A 17,627-nucleotide genomic window follows, 5' to 3' on the forward strand; every position below is an offset into this window, starting at 1 on the left:
GACCCCTCCCCCAGAGCCTTGTCAAATCCCACCCCATGCCAAGCCCAATTTACCCCTTGTATACCTCAGTATACCGGGGGAGTTCGACCAGTAAATGGATTTAAAGACGGTGTAAACTATGGGGCGTTGTGTACCCACAGTGATTCAGCACATGATTGGTTGGACAAGAGGGAGGCGGCAGAAAAGACAGGACCTGTCAGGCCTCCCCACGTCTACCTAAGCGATGGATATGCCTTCTCGAGGCAGGCTGGGAAATCCAGCTCTGTTCAAAGTACCTGGGGGCTGTTGCCCTTGCTTGTTAGTTAAATACTGATTTTTAAGGTTTGTTTCAATCTGCAATGGTGGGAATCAAACCCAGGGACATGCACATTGAAGGACAATGCTCTGCCCTGGAGCCATCCTCAGCCCTGCTTGCTGTCTTGAAGCTGCACCCCAAGCACAATGCTGTTCTCCCAGTCGCTCAGGAATTCCTGAGCTAGCTCTGAAGCAGACCAGGCTTAGCCTTCCTCTGTTCACCTGCACCCCGTGGTAAGCCACACTGTCAGGGACTAGATGTCTACTTTGTTACATGGTTTGAGGTAGCTTTCAATAAAGATGGTATATACTAGCTCCTGGCTGGGATTTTACCTGTACAGTGAACTGTTTTGCCAGTCTGGGGAATATAAGCAAACTGGATTTCAAACGATCCATGTGGGGTGAGGGTTGGTTAGTGGTTATTCCAGGAGATAGAGCCAAAGCTGACTGCTGCCACAGATTGCTCGTTCCAGTTCTGGGAGCCTGGGTAAGGTGGGGACAGATGAGTCACACCCAGAGGGTAGCACTGCTCAATAGCTTCATTGTACCTTCAGTCCCAGGGCAGTGGGACAGATAGGCCAGGGTCAGAGGGTGTAACCGCCTGGCTCCAGAATCTCAAAGGCCCTTCAGGTCCAGGCAGAGATGAAATCGGATATTGATCAAGAGTCTCCCTACCTGGTACACACTTCCCTAGGCTGCAGCATCTTTTCCATGGAAGTATATCCTGTGTGAGTATTGAGGATATACTCTGAAGTCATGAAGGTATCCCATAACCCACCCATCTCTGGCAAAGCTGGAGCCTCACGCTGAGCCTGTTTTTCTAGACCTTGTAGTTTATCTGCCAAATGGGGGTGGTTATAAAAGTGGCCAGGCAGAGTCTCCAATACAAGGGCATAGCCTGGCAGGAGAGCCCCTGGGGCTTCTAGCCAGAAGAGCTGGAACAGACTGAACCCTCTGTCCTTGGTAGAAAGCACCTGTCTGAGGTTGCCAGGCCTAGGGGTGGTCTGAAGCAGAGCTTGGCGGGGAGGCAGGGCCAGGGGGAGATAGCACCTGTGTTCAAGGAATTGCTCTTTGGAGACTCAGGAAGTCAGGTCTGGGGCAGCATTGGCCAGCTGGGGTGAAGACGGAAGATCTTTCCCAGCCTAGTTTTATGCCCATGTCCAACCAGCTTGGTTATATGGCCTCTTCTGCAGGCAGCTCAGGCCTTTGCCTGGTTCCTTATAGTTTTGCTTGTTGACCCTATACTTTAATGGCTGAGCCATCTCTCCAGCTAAAGGAGGCATTTTCTTAAGTGAGGTTCCCTCCTCTCTAATGAGTTTAGTTTGTGTCAGGTAGACATAAACTATCCAGCACACCATGTTTTGCTATGTTTAAGACAAAAACAAAAAACCCACACCAGGCATTGTGGCTCATGCCTTTAACCCAACACTTGGGAGGCAGAGACAAGTGGATCTCTGAGTGTGAGACCAGCCTGGTCTACTGACTGAGTTCCAGAGCAGCCAAGGCTACACAGAGAAACCCTGTCTCACAAACCAAACCAAAACAACAAAAAGGTAACCCACTACTTACGGCTGGTGAGGTCATTTCAAAACCAATAAAATTTCTAACAGAACTCTAAATACTTAGCTATAGCCGAAGAAGTGTCTTTTTGCAGCATTGTGGAAAGCCACAGTTGGTAAAAATGTAGAGAACTGACCATGGGGTACCCAGACCCAGGTGATAAATCTAAACCACAACCCTGACACCTAAGGCACGGGAACCATCACAGAAGACGGTGTGGAAAACCTGGAAGAGCCAGAAGACCAAGGCAGGATATGGTGGTTGTCTACATCAAAATAGTGTCTTCTATGTTTGCCGGTGGAGCATCACCCAGAAAAATCTCAACAATATCCAAATAAAACTTAAAAAAAATAACGCCACCTATCAACATGCCAACATGGATAGATGCAGTGGTTCGATAGGTTTGACCCCCATAGATTCATCTGCTTGAATGCTTGACCGTATGGAATGACACTATTAGGAGATGCGGCCTTGTTGGAGGAAGTGTGTCACTGTATAGGTGGGTTTTGAGGCTTCCTATGCTTGTCCCCTTCTGCTGCCTTTGGATCAAGGTGCAGAACTCTAGGCTTCTTCAGTACCGTGTTTGCCTGCCTGCTGCCACGCTTCCCACCATGGTGATAATGGACTGAGTCCCTGAAACTGTAAGCCAGCCAGGACTAAATGTTGGCCTTTATAAGAGCTGTCATGGTCATGTCTCCTCACAGCAATGAAACCCGAACTAAGACAATAGGGAAATTCTCACAGGCGTCTCCCCTCGAGAGAGAACTACAGGTAACTGATGTTTGCTGGGAGAAGGCAAATCAGTCTTTGGGGACAAACTCCCTGATGAGGTAGCCAATCCCAAAAGGTTAGTCCTAAACACATGTGCAACATTAAATGAACTCAGTTGAATGTGTTTAGGTTTTTAAAGATGCATTTATTTATTTTATGTATCCAAGTGCTCTGTCTGCATATACACCTTTGTTCCCAAGTGGGCAACAGATCCCATCACAGATGGTCCTGAGCCACCATGTGGTTGTTGGGAATTGAACTCAGGACCTCTGAAAGAGCAGCCGGTGTTCTTAACGGCTGAGCCGTCTCTCCAGCCCTGCAGACTGTACTGATAGACTGAGCATAACTACTGAAAAAATAAGCCAAGAATTTCAGGAGTGGAACAGTCATGGAGGAGCTGGAGGAAGAAGATGACGTAAACGCCGTGCTCATGGGACATTCCCAAAGAATTAGAAAAAGCCAGATGTGGTGGTACACTTTGTTATTCTAGTACAGGGGAGCCGGAGACAGTCAGCACCCCGGAACAAACTGGCCATTCAATCTAGCCTAATTGGCCAGCTTCAGGTCAGTAAAAGGGACCATGTCACAAAAGGTGGATAGCGCCCGAGGAGCGTCCAACCACAGAGCACCTGCTCCGGGTTCACACACTGTCCCTTCATGGGCAGCAATGTCCATCATCGTGGCTGAGCCACACAACTCTTCACGTCACTCACTGGCCACTTCCGCCAGAGTATGGAGGGCAATTTCCAGGCAACTGGCCCTACTGACACATCTTCCTGGAATCCTGCCTGATTTCTGCTGCTCTCCAGAGTGGGTGCTCCTCTGCTTCCCCATACATTCTCACTAAGTATCACCTGCGCTGCTCCGATCCCCCCTCCCAAGCGTCCTGTGGGCAGTGAGCTTCCCTTGGAACCTGACATTTAGGGAGTACCCTGCAGTCTGAATGGCTAGCTGAGAGGCTGAAGAATGAACATCAGTTTAGGAATTTGTTTTAGGGCCTGTGCAATGTTGGGCAGGTCACCTACCTCTCAGAACCCCGTCAAATGGGATGTGTGCTTCCTGGACAGCTATTTTGACTACTCCAGCCCTCAGCCAACTGCTTGTATCTCCATGTGGCACATAAGAAGTAGTAAATTAGAAAGAAAGAAAGAAAGAAAGAAAGAAAGAAAGAAAGAAAGAAAGAAAGGAAGGAAGGAAGGAAGGAAGGAAGGAAGGAAGAAAGAAAGGAAGAAAGAAAGAAAAAAGAAATTGGGTTGGTGACTGCCCCTGTGTGCTTCGAAATAAAATGGGGAAGTGGAAGCCCTCCAAAGGTTGTAGAGAAGCTGGCTGGGGAAGGCCCAACACAGGACAGAGAACGAACACATTGGTTCCACTACTCATTATAAAGGAGGCTTTTTATTTAAGTATTTTATTTATCTATTTTGAGGGTGAGGGTCTCACTCTGTAGCCCTGGCTGGCATGAAACTTACTATGTAGACCAGGATGGCCTCATACTCACAGAGATCCTCCTGCCTCTGCCTCCCCAGAGCTGGAAATTAAGGTGTACATCACCACACCTAGCAAGATTTATTTTTATTTATGTGTATCCTTGGTGTCTATGGAAGCAAGAAGACAGTACTAGAGTTCCAGAATGGGTGCTGAGAACTGACTGAACGTGTGTCCTCTGGAAACGCAGCAATCGTCCTTACCAGCTGAACCATCTCTCCAACTCCTAAAATGAGGCTTAATCCGGAGTTATCAAGGATTCCTTGGTGGAAGTAACTTTCCAGACCCCAACACCTGCTCATCCCCAGGTACAAGAACCTCCTTTTAGGTTCTCTCCTAACCTTCACACCAGCCAGAAGCAACCTGATTCTCCATCGTGACATGGAAGAGAAGGGATAGGAGAGATGGAGGTCCAGGAAGGGACTGGAGGAGCGACTTGATTTTCCTGCCAGTCTCACAGTCTACTGCCACCAAGCTGAGTCTGCAGGTGGCGTCGGAGTGCCTGGGTAACAGTGTCCAGGATCTTCATGTCCACCCAGACTCATCACCCGTGACGGTGACTCTAAACTCTGCCGGGGTAGGAGTACACCACAGGCAGCTGAGCGGAGACAGGGGAGACCAGCCCAGCGAAGCGCTCGGTGCGCAGCGCGTGCGCGCGGCTAGGCGGGGTCACGTGCGCGCGCCGGGCCGTGGACACCAGGCCGACGTCCTGAGTCCAGTCCTCTGAGCCCGGCGTGGAAGGAGGTCGAGCGCGTCCCCGAGCTCGCGCACCGGGGCCCGCCCCTCGCACCTGCGGGCGAGCTGGGCGGGGCCGGGGCGGGGCCGCGCTGTCTCCGCCTACCCGTCCCGAGCCCCGAGAGCTCCATCGGAACCGAGCAGCGAGGCCCCAACGGCCGGGAGCGCGGCGAGGCGAGGCGCGGCGCAGACAATGGGAGCGGCATTGGCGAGGGCCGCGGAGCTCCGGGCCTGGCGGGGACCGGAGGCCGCGCCATGAGCCCCGCAGCCGGACGCCCCGCTGCGCCGCGCGCGGGCCGAGGCGAGCGGCCTCTGCGAGCCCCGGGCCGCGCCCTGGGGCTGGCGATGAGCTGCCGAGGCTGAGGATGATGGTAGATTGCCAGGTGAGTCGGCGTGGGGCCCTGTAGCAGTGGGTGTGGACGAGGTCGGTACCCACCCGGAGACCGAGCGGGGCCGCGTCCACGCAGAGCGTGCACTTAACGCTGTTCCGCGTCCAACCTGTCACAGTACAATTGAGAAACTGAGGTCTAGAAAGAAGCACGCCAGGTGGGCGGAGACCAGCGGAGAAGGAAAGGCTTCCGGCCCCTGGGGTCAGGGCTCAACCCTCGCGTAGGGTTTGCTTTGGGAGTGAGTCTCCCGAGGTCCTGGGGAACACTGGGTAACCCCCTCTGTGGAGTCCACCCAGGCAGGAGCGCACAGCCCTACTCACTCTCGATAGATCCTACAGACTTCCTAGGTTTCTGAAGAGGGTGGGACAGTGGAGGTGGTGTGGTGAGGTGGAAGAAGAGGCAGGAGGCAGCTCTGTCCTGGGGCTGAGGCGTCCAGTCTCCTAGCAACATTTGGGGGGGGGGGTGCCCGTTGTACTGGAGGCGCTGATGGACCGAGAGGTGTTAAGATTCCCAGGCTCTGCTTACCAGGGACCATCCTCAGACTAGCCTGGAGGGCAGGGCGGAGGTCCTTAGTGTGGAGGAGGCTGTTGAGACCTCAGTTTCCTCCTTTGCACCTTAAGGTGCTTGGCCTTAGTGACCGCCCCCTCCCCGGGGGCGTTCCAGGGGCCTGTGGAATGCCTTCTGGCTTTGGTTCTCCTTCAAGGACCTATTTATTACCCATAAAAATTCTAGGAAAATGCCTTCCCCCTGGTGGATTTGATAAGCAGAGAGCAACCTATGGTTTGAGTGACTTAAAGGCCAGGGTAACTCAGAGGGAGGCAAAACTCTAGACCATTTCTCCAGGGTCCGGGGACAAGACCATCCTCTTAGAACGTGTGGTTCTTATTTGGTAATGGGGTCAGGGTCATTGCCTAGACTGAAAGAGGAGGCCTCCTGAGTGAGCCAGAGCCCCAGAGCCATCAGAAGGGAAGAGAGGAGAAATGAGGCTTCTGAGGTCTTTGTGGTAACCCCTGAAACCTACAGGTCTCGTTCCTTTGCCCAGCTGGGGCCTAGGAGACCTGCTACCTTGACAACAGGCAAACAAAAGGTTGTGTTTTGTTTTCAGGGTTTCTTGCCTGGGGGCTGTAGTGCTGGTACTGGCCACTGGGGGGCAGCAGTGTCCTTGTACTTAATGGAGCACCGGGGGTGGGGGGGAGGAAGAGTTCTAAGAGTCATTCTTTGGGTGTTGTGTGTTCCACTCTTCCAAGCCTCCCCCAACTACCATCCCTGTCCTCAGAGTGAGCTGGGTGTAAGCCCCCCCCCCCCGTCTCCTCTTATCCTTCCACATAGTGCCTTGCATGCCTGAATTCCAACCAGTGGATGCCTTGCTCCTGGGTGTGGCTCTTAAAATGATGGCTGTAGGTAGGTTCTGCCCTTTGAGAACTCCCAAGAATGCAAGAGGAGAAGCAGAAGTTCTGCTTATCCTCCAAGGTGTGAGAGTCTTCCCCTAACTCACAGCTAATGCCCCCCCCCACCTTGATAATAATCCATTTCATGTTACAAGACCCAGGCTGGTTCAGCTGGGCAGAGCCACCCTGAAGTTCACTCGAGTGTGGCAGGATCCAGGAGGGCCTTGGGCTCTTAGCCACGTGAACCTGCCTTTCTGTAGGACAGCCTGTAGCATCAGAACGTGCTTCCTCTGAGTGGGGCAGGGAAAATGAAGGACCAGGAGGAAACAAGAGAAAGCCTGTAAGACTCAAGACACTTTCTAAATCAAATATTGGTAGTGACCTTGTGGTCATAGTATCTGTTGGTTGGAAACTAGTCAAATCCAGCATGCTTCAGGGGGATGGGGTTAGGAAAGGTGGGGGCCACTGGGAGGGGTGCCCGAGTTGCATTGTCTTATTTTGCTTACTTGTAGACTAGGAGAGGAGACCAAGAAAAGACATGACTGTCCCTGCACCATTGCCCAGAGCCAGGCTTGCTGTGGTTTATATCCCTACCACGTTCCGTCCCTACCCAACACACACACACACACAGTCAAGGAGATGCCAGAATGATCAGGCAGGCCCTGAGAAGACACTGTGGCTACCCTAGGAAAACAGGGCAGAGATGGGTGACGTGACCCACATGGCCTTTAACCTCCTGAGATTGAAGGATATGGACACAGAGCTTGGTTGCCCTAGCATTTTTCCATTTTCAGGTATGTGTGTTACACATGTATGTGCATATATATGCATATATGTTACACATGCATGTATTTTGTTTGCTTTTTGTAGTTTTGGTTTGTTTTGAGACAGGATCTCTATATAGCACTAGGTCTCCTGGAACTCACTCTGTAGACCCCGAACTCACAGAGATCCTCTTGCAAGTGCTTGGAGGCATGTGTGGGCACATGGATATGGTAGGTGATGTATTCACTGAGGCAGGATCTCAATGAATGTGGCTGGTCATGCTGGCCGGCTTGCTCTGGAGATCCTCTGTCTCTACTTTTTGAGACTAGATTTATAGATGGATAGCCACAACCATCCAAGTCAGGGAGGTAGGCATAACGGTGACAGAAAGGTGACAGGCCTGGTGCGTTGTGTAGTGTCCCCGTGGCTGCTCTAGCAAGATGCCATATACTGAATGACAACAGAAACCTGCTCTCATGGTTCTAGAGGCCAGAAGCCTAAACAGCGAGGTAGCAACACCAGTGAGTCCTCCTCTCAGGCACTAGGAGAGCATCCTTGCCACTTCAGCTTCTGGCGGGGCTGTCGTCCTTAGGTTTAAATCCCTAAACACATCACTCCAAGTCCTCTGCCTCCACAGGGCTGCCTGTGTGTGTGTGATGAACTCTGCCTGACCTTAATCCATCCCAATCTAGCCTTGTGTTGACTGTATCTGCAGGACCCAAGGTCTTTGGAAGGACACAGCTGAGCCTGTGATGAGGGTATAGAGAAGTTCAGGTTCCTTTAGGTATTAGGGGCACGTGGCAGGAATTTCGCTCCTGTAAGAAGGCTTGGAGGCTACCAGTGGTAGCACCAGCAGGTGGTGCTATGACCTCTGGTGTGGAAGAAGTCCAGACCTGCACTGCCCTGTAGTGAGTTTCCACAAAGGCTCACCTGGTTGCCAGGAGACAAAGCAAACTGTAAACAGGTCAGAAGTCATCATAGATGACACACACTGAAGGAAATAGAGTCAGAGCAGGTGAGCAGCAGGGTGTCACTGGTAGCTGTTGAGGAGGAGACCTGAGCTCATCCCCCTTCCCTGTTTGCTCACCACTTTAAACATAAGTTTGGTGGGTAAGGATCCCATGCCAGGGAGTGGTGGGAGTCCTGACAGCCCTTGACTCTACTTCAGCATCTCATCATCTGCCCAGAGCTCTGTGAGTCAGCTGCTTGCTGTCCCCTGTTTTCTTCTCCCTCCGGGCTGGCACCTTACTTCTGGTTGGCTGGGCAGGGGACAACCCCTAGTTGGGTAGTGGCAAGCCCCAGGTGACACTCCTTTACAGACAAGCCAGGGAGGACCCAGCCCAGGCACCAGAGCTAGGGCCCAGAACGCCTTCCAGTTATACTGGGCTTCCAGTAATCAGAGCCCTGGCAGGGTGGGAAGGCCCTAAGGTGGTGGTTAGCAGGAATGGAGATGTAAACCAAACTAAACAGTGTTTTCATCCCCCGAACTCTAAGGAGGGCCTCAACTCTGCTTTCTGTGTTGTGTTGGGTCTTGAGCTTCAAGAGCATCCTCTCTTAGAGGGTCACGGTGGCCCATGCTTGTAATCCCAGCTGAGGCAGGAGAATTATGAGTTCAAGGTCATCTTGAGGTATACTGTGAGACCTATCTCCCCGCACCCCCCCTCCAAATCTGAGAGTCTTTTCTTAGAGGTGTGGATAGGTGGCTTCCTTGTAGGCAGAGTAGGTTTGGGAACCCCTATGTTCACTTTTACATACCTTACAGGTAGCTGAGACAGCCTGAGGAGGTAGACATGGGAAGGAATGTGACATCCCCTTAAAAATGACAAGTCCCCGAAGAAGGGAGAGTTCCCATGGCAACCTAGTACAGTTGCTTAGCAACCACAGTCCCCCAAAATACCTGCAGGAAGGCTCCCAGCTAGGGGCTTTCCCACAGCCTGTGTGTGGGTCTTAGCTCTGAGTTTGCTTGAGGACCTCTTATGGTCGATCTACCCACACCTCCATATAGGACCTAGCAGCAGCCCTCACCCCCTGAATCCTTCCAGAAAGAAAAAACCCCAGTCTACTCCCTCTTCCTATCACCCTGAGCTGCAGTTGTCTATGAGCAGGCCAGTCCCCTAGCAACCAATGAGTGACTGTTGCACAGTGGCAGAATGTCAGAAAACTCAGAATCAGGGCTACAGTCAGTTGTAGCCTGATGCCAACCATACCAGATGGACAGGCATGATGTTTTAACAACACCCCGCCCCATACAGAAGCACCCTGTAGCTCCAGACTCCCTAGTCCTGGGGCAAGGTGGTATCTCAGGTGTGGCAAAGACCAAGAGTCCCTTGGAGTCCCTGGAATACAAGGCTGTGGTCCCAAACCAACTTTGATACTAACTAGCCAGGTGACTTCAGCATAAAGATTCTTATTAACCTGTTTCTCCATCTGCCCCTTTCTTCATCTGCCCCTTTTCCTTTGTGCTCACCACTTTAAACATAAATACCACCCTGAAAATTAGGCCTGCACTTGTGTGAGTCTGCCTCAGCTGGTAGATTCCAGGGCTTCAGGTTGAGGCAGCTGACTCCGGGCACACTGTGCAGCTGAGTACTAGGCTTTGGTATTAAATATCCTGAGATGATCGCTAAGCTATTCTGTTTTTTGTTTGTTTATTTTTGAGAACTATATCACCATGTAGATCAGGCTGGCCTTGAACTCACAGAGATGTGCCCACCTCTTCCTCCTACGTGCTGGGATAAAAGTGCGTGCCACCATTCTTCAGAACCTGTCTGTGTGTTCTCTCTCCTTCCCCTTTCTCCAAGGAAATTCCTACTTCTGGCTTCCCTGCAAGGGAATATCTAACTATAGGTTCCCTTGGGCGCTATGTTCATGTGTGGAGCCCAACCCTATGCTGGAAGGTTGCCCAGGGGCACACACAGTTGAGCGAGAGGTGGCTTCTGACCACCTGGACTGGCCTTGCAGCACAGGAGAAAGCAGGAAGGAGCTGGTGGGCAGGGTAGACTTTTGGAGTGGGGCAGGTGTGAGGCTATGACCCCCAGACATTCAGTCTGGGTGTGAGCTGTTGGTGACACCTTGACCCAGGAGGGAGTCACACCACTCAGTCTCTTACTGGATAACCTTGGGTCACAGCCTGGGCTGGCCTGAGTGAGGCTTGCTTGTTCTGTGAGGGACAGAGGCACGATTTGGGCAAGCCCTTGGTGAGAACTTCAACAAGGGGAAGAATGGAGTGAGCAGTGATCAAGATTGTCCCTGCTCATGCTATTTCAGCGTGGAGGGAGTGGAAATCGGGGCACACAGCCCCACCCACCACTGCATGGGCACCCCACCCTCTGCACAGCTTTGTGCCCTGGCCTTGTAGCCCCACCCTTTATAGACTGGGTGCATAATTAAAGAAACAGAGGCTTCTTAATCTTCCAAGGCTGGATGAACGGGGTGAGTCCTTTCCCTGCTCTCCCTGACCTGAGTTAGAACCTAAAGTCTGCTTCCCTGGAGAGGCTAAGACATTTCTCTTGAATACTGCCTGAGGTCCTCTATTACCAAAGGAGATGAGGGGAGGGGGGCTGTCTAGCCTGTCTTCTATCTCTTCCAGGATTCCATCCTGACCCTAGATGACATGTCTCAAAAGATTGGGGGTGGGTGAGATATCCCAGTAAAGTTCAAACTGGGAGGGTGGAGAAGAGTTTGAGACCTTGGGGCTCCCCCCCAAAAGGAATCCACACGTTCCTGGCTGAGGCCCAGCCCTGGTTGTCAGCATCATCTTCTGCCCCCTGTCACAGGGGGTAGGTGCTAGCAGGTCTGACTTGTCTGGAAGGAAGTCAGACGGGAGGATGAAGTCAGGCTGGTGGGAATCCTGGCTTGGACCTGAGCAGGCTCTTCAACACTAAACCTCAGGACCTCCCCTGCAGACTTAGAGACATGGAGTGTGTATGAGGGTGTTCAGACATCTGACAGTACACAAGCAAGCTTTCTAGAGGTACAGGGGTGTCTGAAGGCAGATAGCTACAGGCTTTTCCAGAAGTGTCTACCCTTGGAACAGGCAACAGGCAGGGACACTTGCAGAGTCTGAATTGAATTCACAAATATTTCCAGACAGACCCTGAGAAGTTGAGTAAACTGTCTGAGTCATTTGAGGTGGCCTTGCCCCCATCTACTGCCTCCCAGGGCCAATTTCAGGCCTTTGAGCTGAACCATCCATGCACAGGAATGGTCTTTAAGAGCAGGGTGGTTCACCTGGTGTAGAGCAGGCCTGAGTGGCCCGAGTGACAATTGCAGGCTGGAGAGGGCATGTGGGCAGGTGGAGTCCAGTGGGAAGGGGTTAAAATTTATATCCTCAATATTTTTGGGGTTCTAAGAGTGCTTCCTTCCCGGCAGCCAGGGCTGGGAAATCCCTTCACATAGCCCTCTCTCTTCCTGCGCTGATCCCAGCAGCCCTGCCAGAAGCAGTTGCTGGGCACAGAAACTAGATGTAGGCGCTGAGGGAGTGAGCCCCCAGGTCACACTCTGTCCTTGTGGGGTAATTGTGTGGGAAAGATGCTGTGCCTTTCAGGCCTCTGGGCCTTTCAAGATGGAGCAGCTGTGTCACTTACTGCCTTTTGGGGACGCAGATCAGTGTGTGGTCTGAGTGCGTGCCAGTGACTCGGGACTATCTCCGCAAATACAGGCCCTTGTCACTGGTTCAGTAGTGTGCGTGTGTCCAGACATGACAGACGTACAGGTGACTGAGCCAGTGTATATGTGAAGGGACAGGTAGCTGTGTGGCGGAGCCTGTCACATCCTGGCTGTGGGGTGGGGAGGTGAGCCTTTACCCTCAGCTGCCTCCGTGTCTGTTTTCTGATCTTGTCATGTGTTGATAACCATTTGTGTCTTGCCTAACACCTCAGTGGCTGGGCCTGGCATGCACGGTCATTCTCTTACCAGATGGGGACATGGTTACAGGAAGCCCCAGCAGGAGAGGTGGCCTGGCAGTTTGCTTTCTGTTAGGTCCACAGATGTGAGCATCTAATAGTCGTGCCTTTTGGGAAGACACCACTGAAGGAACAAAGTCCTAGGGTTGGTAGAAAGCCAGCAGGTAGCTGGAGGGGTGGGAGGTGGGGGACAAAGCAGTACCAGCCCCCAGGCTGGGGAACATCCTTGCTGGAAAAGTTCTGTGGGAAAGAGGGCAGCAGGCACCAGCCCTGCCATCTCCTGGCATCCAGCTGGAGTCTCAAGCCCTCTTTAGGTCAGGGCAACTCGGGAGGTCCTTCTGAAAGGGTAGTTCTGCTTCCCAGCCCAGGGCTGCAGGCTGGTGGCAGCTCTGGGCACGCAGTGTCCCTGGCACAGCAAACAGTCCCCCGCACCACAAGGGCCCATTTGTCCTGATTCTTGTGGTTCCCGAACCCTGGATGACCATGGCCTGCTGGGCACAAGAGCCTGGCTGTGGGCTCCGCTCACCCATAGCCTCTCCCAGCTCTCCGTGTCCCTTGGTGTGGGCTTCTCTGCTCAGGCCTAGCTGCACCAGAACAACCTACAGTTAGCCAATGACCAGAGACCCACTGCCTAAAATTGCTTCTGACAAGCCAGGAAAGAGGGAAGATCCTTGTGCTGAACTGGCTTCACAGGGAAAGATGAGTTCTGGGAAGTACCTGGCTCTTGTTCTTAGGAAAAGGGTGCCTGCTTCCCAGAGAGCCTGGCTGCTGCCTCCCCGGCTTTGCTGTGCATTCGGGTTTTACTTCACTCCTCTCTGGGGTAAGACAACACCTCCAGTGGACAGGTGGGCAGACAGTGCACCCTTCCTCCTCCATGAAGCTCTGGGATCCTGAGGAATTGTGAATAGGAATTTGGAAGCCACAGGAGCCACCTGTCTATGCAGGTACTCATGAGTCTGCCGAGTCAGGTACCTACTCATGCTGGGAGCAGAGTCCTGGTCCTCCAGGATCAGGTACTCCGCTCCCGTCCCTTCCAGTTTTGGAAGGAAGGAAGGCCATAAGTTGACACAGCCGTGTTGGTGTGTGTGTTGTTACACATTGCACGTGTGCATCCCCTTAGCTGTCAATACTTGTGAGAGCCTCTGCCTTCAAGCACATTTTAGCCGTGGGTGTAGAGGAGAAGCAGGACACCGTAGCTACTGTGCCCATGAAGCTTCGGGTTCCCTGGCTTGTTGATAGTTGCCATGGCCTTCTCTGTGCCCACCTTGCTCTTCCCTCTCTATGGCAGTCTTGATTTCAAACATGTCGTTTACTCATGAAGGAGCAGAGGTGGATTTTTGAGGGGATTTGTGTAATATTTCTTTTGAGATAAAGTCTCCTGTAACCCTGACTGGCCTCCAAGTTCATATGTAGCCACAGATGCCCTTGAATTCCCAACTCCCCTGTCCCCAACTCCCAAGTGTGAGAATGATAGGTGTGCACCACCACGTCTAGTTTGTGCATTTCTGGGGTTCGGATCCAGGGCCTCATGCACACTAGGCAGCAGTGTCTCCCAGCTGAAGGTGGGTTTGCATCTGCTCTGCTGGCTAGAGTATCACCAACTTTTGAACAGTGCTTGGCATGTACTAGGTGCTAGGAGATTCCATCAGGTTGATGCTAATGCAAACTGCTATGTGGCCAGGGGGCCCTGTGGTCTTAGATGGTCAGATCCTGTGGCCTTCCTAGTTAACTGACCAGGTTTAGAACCTGTAGCATTTGTCGCCAAAGCCAAGTTGGTTACATTTTGCAAAGGTGTCGTGGCTCTTAATTAGCAAAAATGCCTGGTTCTTCCGCAGAACAACTCTGAGCAGCTTTGGGGTACCATTCTTCTAAACAAGTGGCCCACGCAAGACCCTGTTGTGTTTCCACTGAATATTTCTTTTAAACATACAGCCTGTCTGAAGCTGAGATTAGCTTTTTGTGGGATAGGACCAACAAGGAAAAAAGACCTACACAGCCATCAGGTGGCTGAGAATTGTCCAGATCCTAGCTCGCAGCTGCCACTTAGATCTTTCCAGTTGGAGGTAGGCTACTTGCAGGACATCCTGGGGGCAGGCCCAGGCTGCAGGAGGCAGAGCTCCAGCTGCCCCACAGAGGAGCTTCAAGCTCTTTCTTGGTAGTGCTGGATCCTGCTGGGCCCAAAGCCAGTGGGAGTGGCTGCGGCAGGCAGTTATTCTCAGACCCTCCCCTTCTTGGCAACCGCATGACTCAGTGGTCTGGTAGAAGGCCTGGCAGCAGGCAGCCAGCACGGGGAAGCCCTGTGGTGAGCCAGTCTCTGAGGTACTGCTGTGCTTGGGGCAGGCCTCAGGTGTCAACCTGAGCCTGGTCCCCCTAGGCTTTTCCCCATGCTGGGGCAGGTGTGCTCCTGGCCTCCCCAGTCCAGAGCCGGAGAAGGCAACAAACACCCCATGGCTCTATGAAGCTTTCCCATCAGTCACTTGGAGGCTCTGGACCTTCAAAACCCCAGGAATTCCTGAGATGTTCCCCCTGTCACCCTGACCACGGGTGGCACTGCAAGGACAAAGGCATCCTGGTCTTTTTAAGAAAGGCAAGCAATTTTGGGAAGGAGTGGCTAGGAACCAGCTACAGCCAGCAGCATTAGATGGCTGGCTCTGCTGTGTAACCCTGAGGGAGCCTTTTTGACTGGCTCATTGTGGTAATTCAGTGATGTCTACTCTGGGTGTTTTTTGTTAAGTGAGGGCTCCCTGAAATCACCAAACTGAACTACAGCATGAGTGGAAAAGATTTGCCCTTCAGACCTAATAGTTGGGACTCCAGGCACCAACCAGGTTAAAGGTATCGGTCAGGGGAAACGGAAGTCATTATCCCCACCCAGGCTTTGTCCACATGACAGACCATCACTCAGTAACACGAGCTCTGCAGCCATAGCCTGTCAGTGCTACCAGGAATACATATTTTCTGTGCTTTAATTTGATTGAGAGTAGAAGAAAGCAGGCAGCCCTGAGAACTGAATGCATCTGAGCATCGCCATGGCCTTGTGACCTCAGGAAGATTACCCTCTCTGGGCTTCCGTGTTCCCAGCTTTACCATAAAGATAATGACATTGGCTTTAGTGTTCTGGCCCAGGCTGGATAGGAAATGTTTTTTATTCACTGAGAAGAGCTAAAGGCCCAGCCTGACTGGGGACAAGGGCCTTTCCATGGGTAGATTTTGCTTTGGGGCTGAGGAGTACTGAGGATGGTAGACCTCTGCTTGGGGCTTTTTGGTCAGAGCTGAGGCCTACTCCTCTAACCTGAGGCCTGCACTCTCCCTGGCCCCAGAAAAGCCGGTGAAGCATGGACCACAGGAACATGTGTGGGGTGACTTGATGACGGGCCCAGTTCCTGGTGTGTGTGGGGTAGAGGAACTGTCCTCTCCCTTCCCCCATAGGACCCCAAGTGTCAGGTCAACAGGCAGCAGGAAAGAAGAGCAGAGCCGTGGCCCTAGTCAGGCTCCTGGACAGGATATTATACCGAGTAAACAGCTCTGGAAGTCATCGCTCAGCTGAGTCACAGCTCCTAGCGACAGCCACCAGTTGTTTCTAAACAACCTCTGAAAGGCGGGAAGACACTCCATCAGAGGTAGTACCCCCACAGAAGCTAGCACTGGGTCAAGGGACACCACACAGGCTTGTGTGAGTGGCAAGGTACCTTCTCCCAGGGCTACTGGCGTGTAGGACAGAGCAGATGACATGTGTTCTGAGAGAATGGGCAGGAGCATACACGCTGGTGTGCTGGCAGGGTGGTGCATTGTCCCTGTGGCAGGGGCTATACTCAGCCCCTAGAGCCCACAGGCTTTGAGCTCCTGTGGCCATCCTCAGTTCCAGGCAGTGACAGTGACAGGTGTCACGTGGCTCCCTAGGGCCTGGAACAAAGGGCCTGCTCTCCCAGGCCAGCCTGTGGCAGGGTGGGGCCGGGAGCATGTGGATGGGAGGAGGGGCAGGAGGCCTGCTGGCTCCTCCCTCCCTTTGGTCCCTCCTCCTGGAACCCCAGCGTCAGGAGTGGCAGCTGGTCCTTCTGGTCCTGTTCTTTGACCTGGCTGTGACTCAGACCCTCCAGCCCTCTCAGCCTGCTCAGTGTTGCTGCCTCAGGCAGCCCCGCCCTTTGAGCATAAACAGCTGCAGGATCAAGCCCTGCAGCCGAAGCTAAAGGTTAGGGCATGTTGGGGAAATGAGGGTACTAGGCCTGGGGGATGCTGGGAGGGATGGAGTGTCAGGCAATAAGGAGCGTGCATCAGAGGCGGGAATTATATCTTGTACAGACCTGGTGGTCAGGAAATCCATATAAATGCTTGTTCATCAAAGGCACTAACACAATGCTATTGCCCTTCTGGTCCCTTCCCACTTCCTCCACAGGCCGCTGTGGGGAAACCCCTTTCTCATGGGTAAACCTGTACCAGCCAATGCTGATGGCTAGGTGGGCAGTACAGGAGAGAGGCCAATACGGAGGAGTGGGGTATAGTGCTTGCAAGTCTTATAGGAGGCAACACCAAGCAGGGACAGGGACCAAGGCTTGACACCCCCCCCCCCCCAACGCTTTGAGCCAACTGGTCAGTCGCTCTGCACAGGAAGACCACTGAAGAGGATGTGGATTGCTCAGAGGGTAGAAGTAGGGTGCTAGCAGGACTCAGTCTGGATGCTGGGTCTCCGCCACCCCCACTGAAGATTGAATGCTTCCTGCCTCTTCGGTGCTGGATGTCCATCCCAATGTTCCATTTTCAACCTTGGTCTGAATGCCTGCCTAGCCAGAGTTCCAGGAATGTTAAGATGCAGCCTGGCTTTTACCTATTCACCCTGGGATAGGTCTGTGGCTGCAGACAGAAGCAGCCTGTGGACTTTGCTACAGGAGCCAGTGAGACCTTGGGGGGAGCCTTCTTCCCCTGACCCTAGCTCTTGTGTGTCAGAGGGGTGTGCTGAGCTCATTTAGTGGCTCCCAGTGTTTGTTTTGTAGTAAACTCAGGGAAAGGATGGTGGGTTGCTCTAAAGCCTATCACCATCTCCTGACTGGCCAGACAACCCACCTAGTTTTTCTGTGGTCTCGTGCCTGAAATCTTGGCAATGGTGGTACTCAGTTTTTACCACCCTATTTGGTCTTAGCTTAAAATGAAGTACTATGCCTGGTGGGCTGTAATCCCACCTGTAATCCCAGCATTAGGAGTTCAAGATCGTCCTTGGCTTCATAGTAAGGTAGAGGTCACCCTAGGCTATAAGACACCATCTTAAAAAAAAAAAAAAAAAAAAAAAAAAAACCAACCAACCAACCAACCAAACAAACAAACAAAAAAAACATGCCGGATAC

At 52.6% G+C, this 17,627-nt stretch overlaps 1 protein-coding gene across 1 annotated transcript in view; it reads left to right on the plus strand.

Moving 5' to 3' along the window:
- Positions 1–5,031: 5,031 nt before the first annotated feature.
- Positions 5,032–17,627, plus strand: part of RALGDS (ral guanine nucleotide dissociation stimulator) — a 38,047-nt gene continuing 25,451 nt past the window's right edge. The window contains exon 1 of the mRNA XM_080928163.1: positions 5,032–5,228. Coding sequence (XP_080784289.1) covers positions 5,211–5,228 — 18 coding nt within the window. The 5' untranslated portion in view covers positions 5,032–5,210. The remainder of the gene's footprint in view (positions 5,229–17,627) is intronic.

The sequence above is a fragment of the Micromys minutus genome (genome assembly GCF_963924665.1).
Source record: "Micromys minutus genome assembly, chromosome: 13".
Lineage (NCBI taxonomy): Eukaryota > Metazoa > Chordata > Mammalia > Rodentia > Muridae > Micromys > Micromys minutus.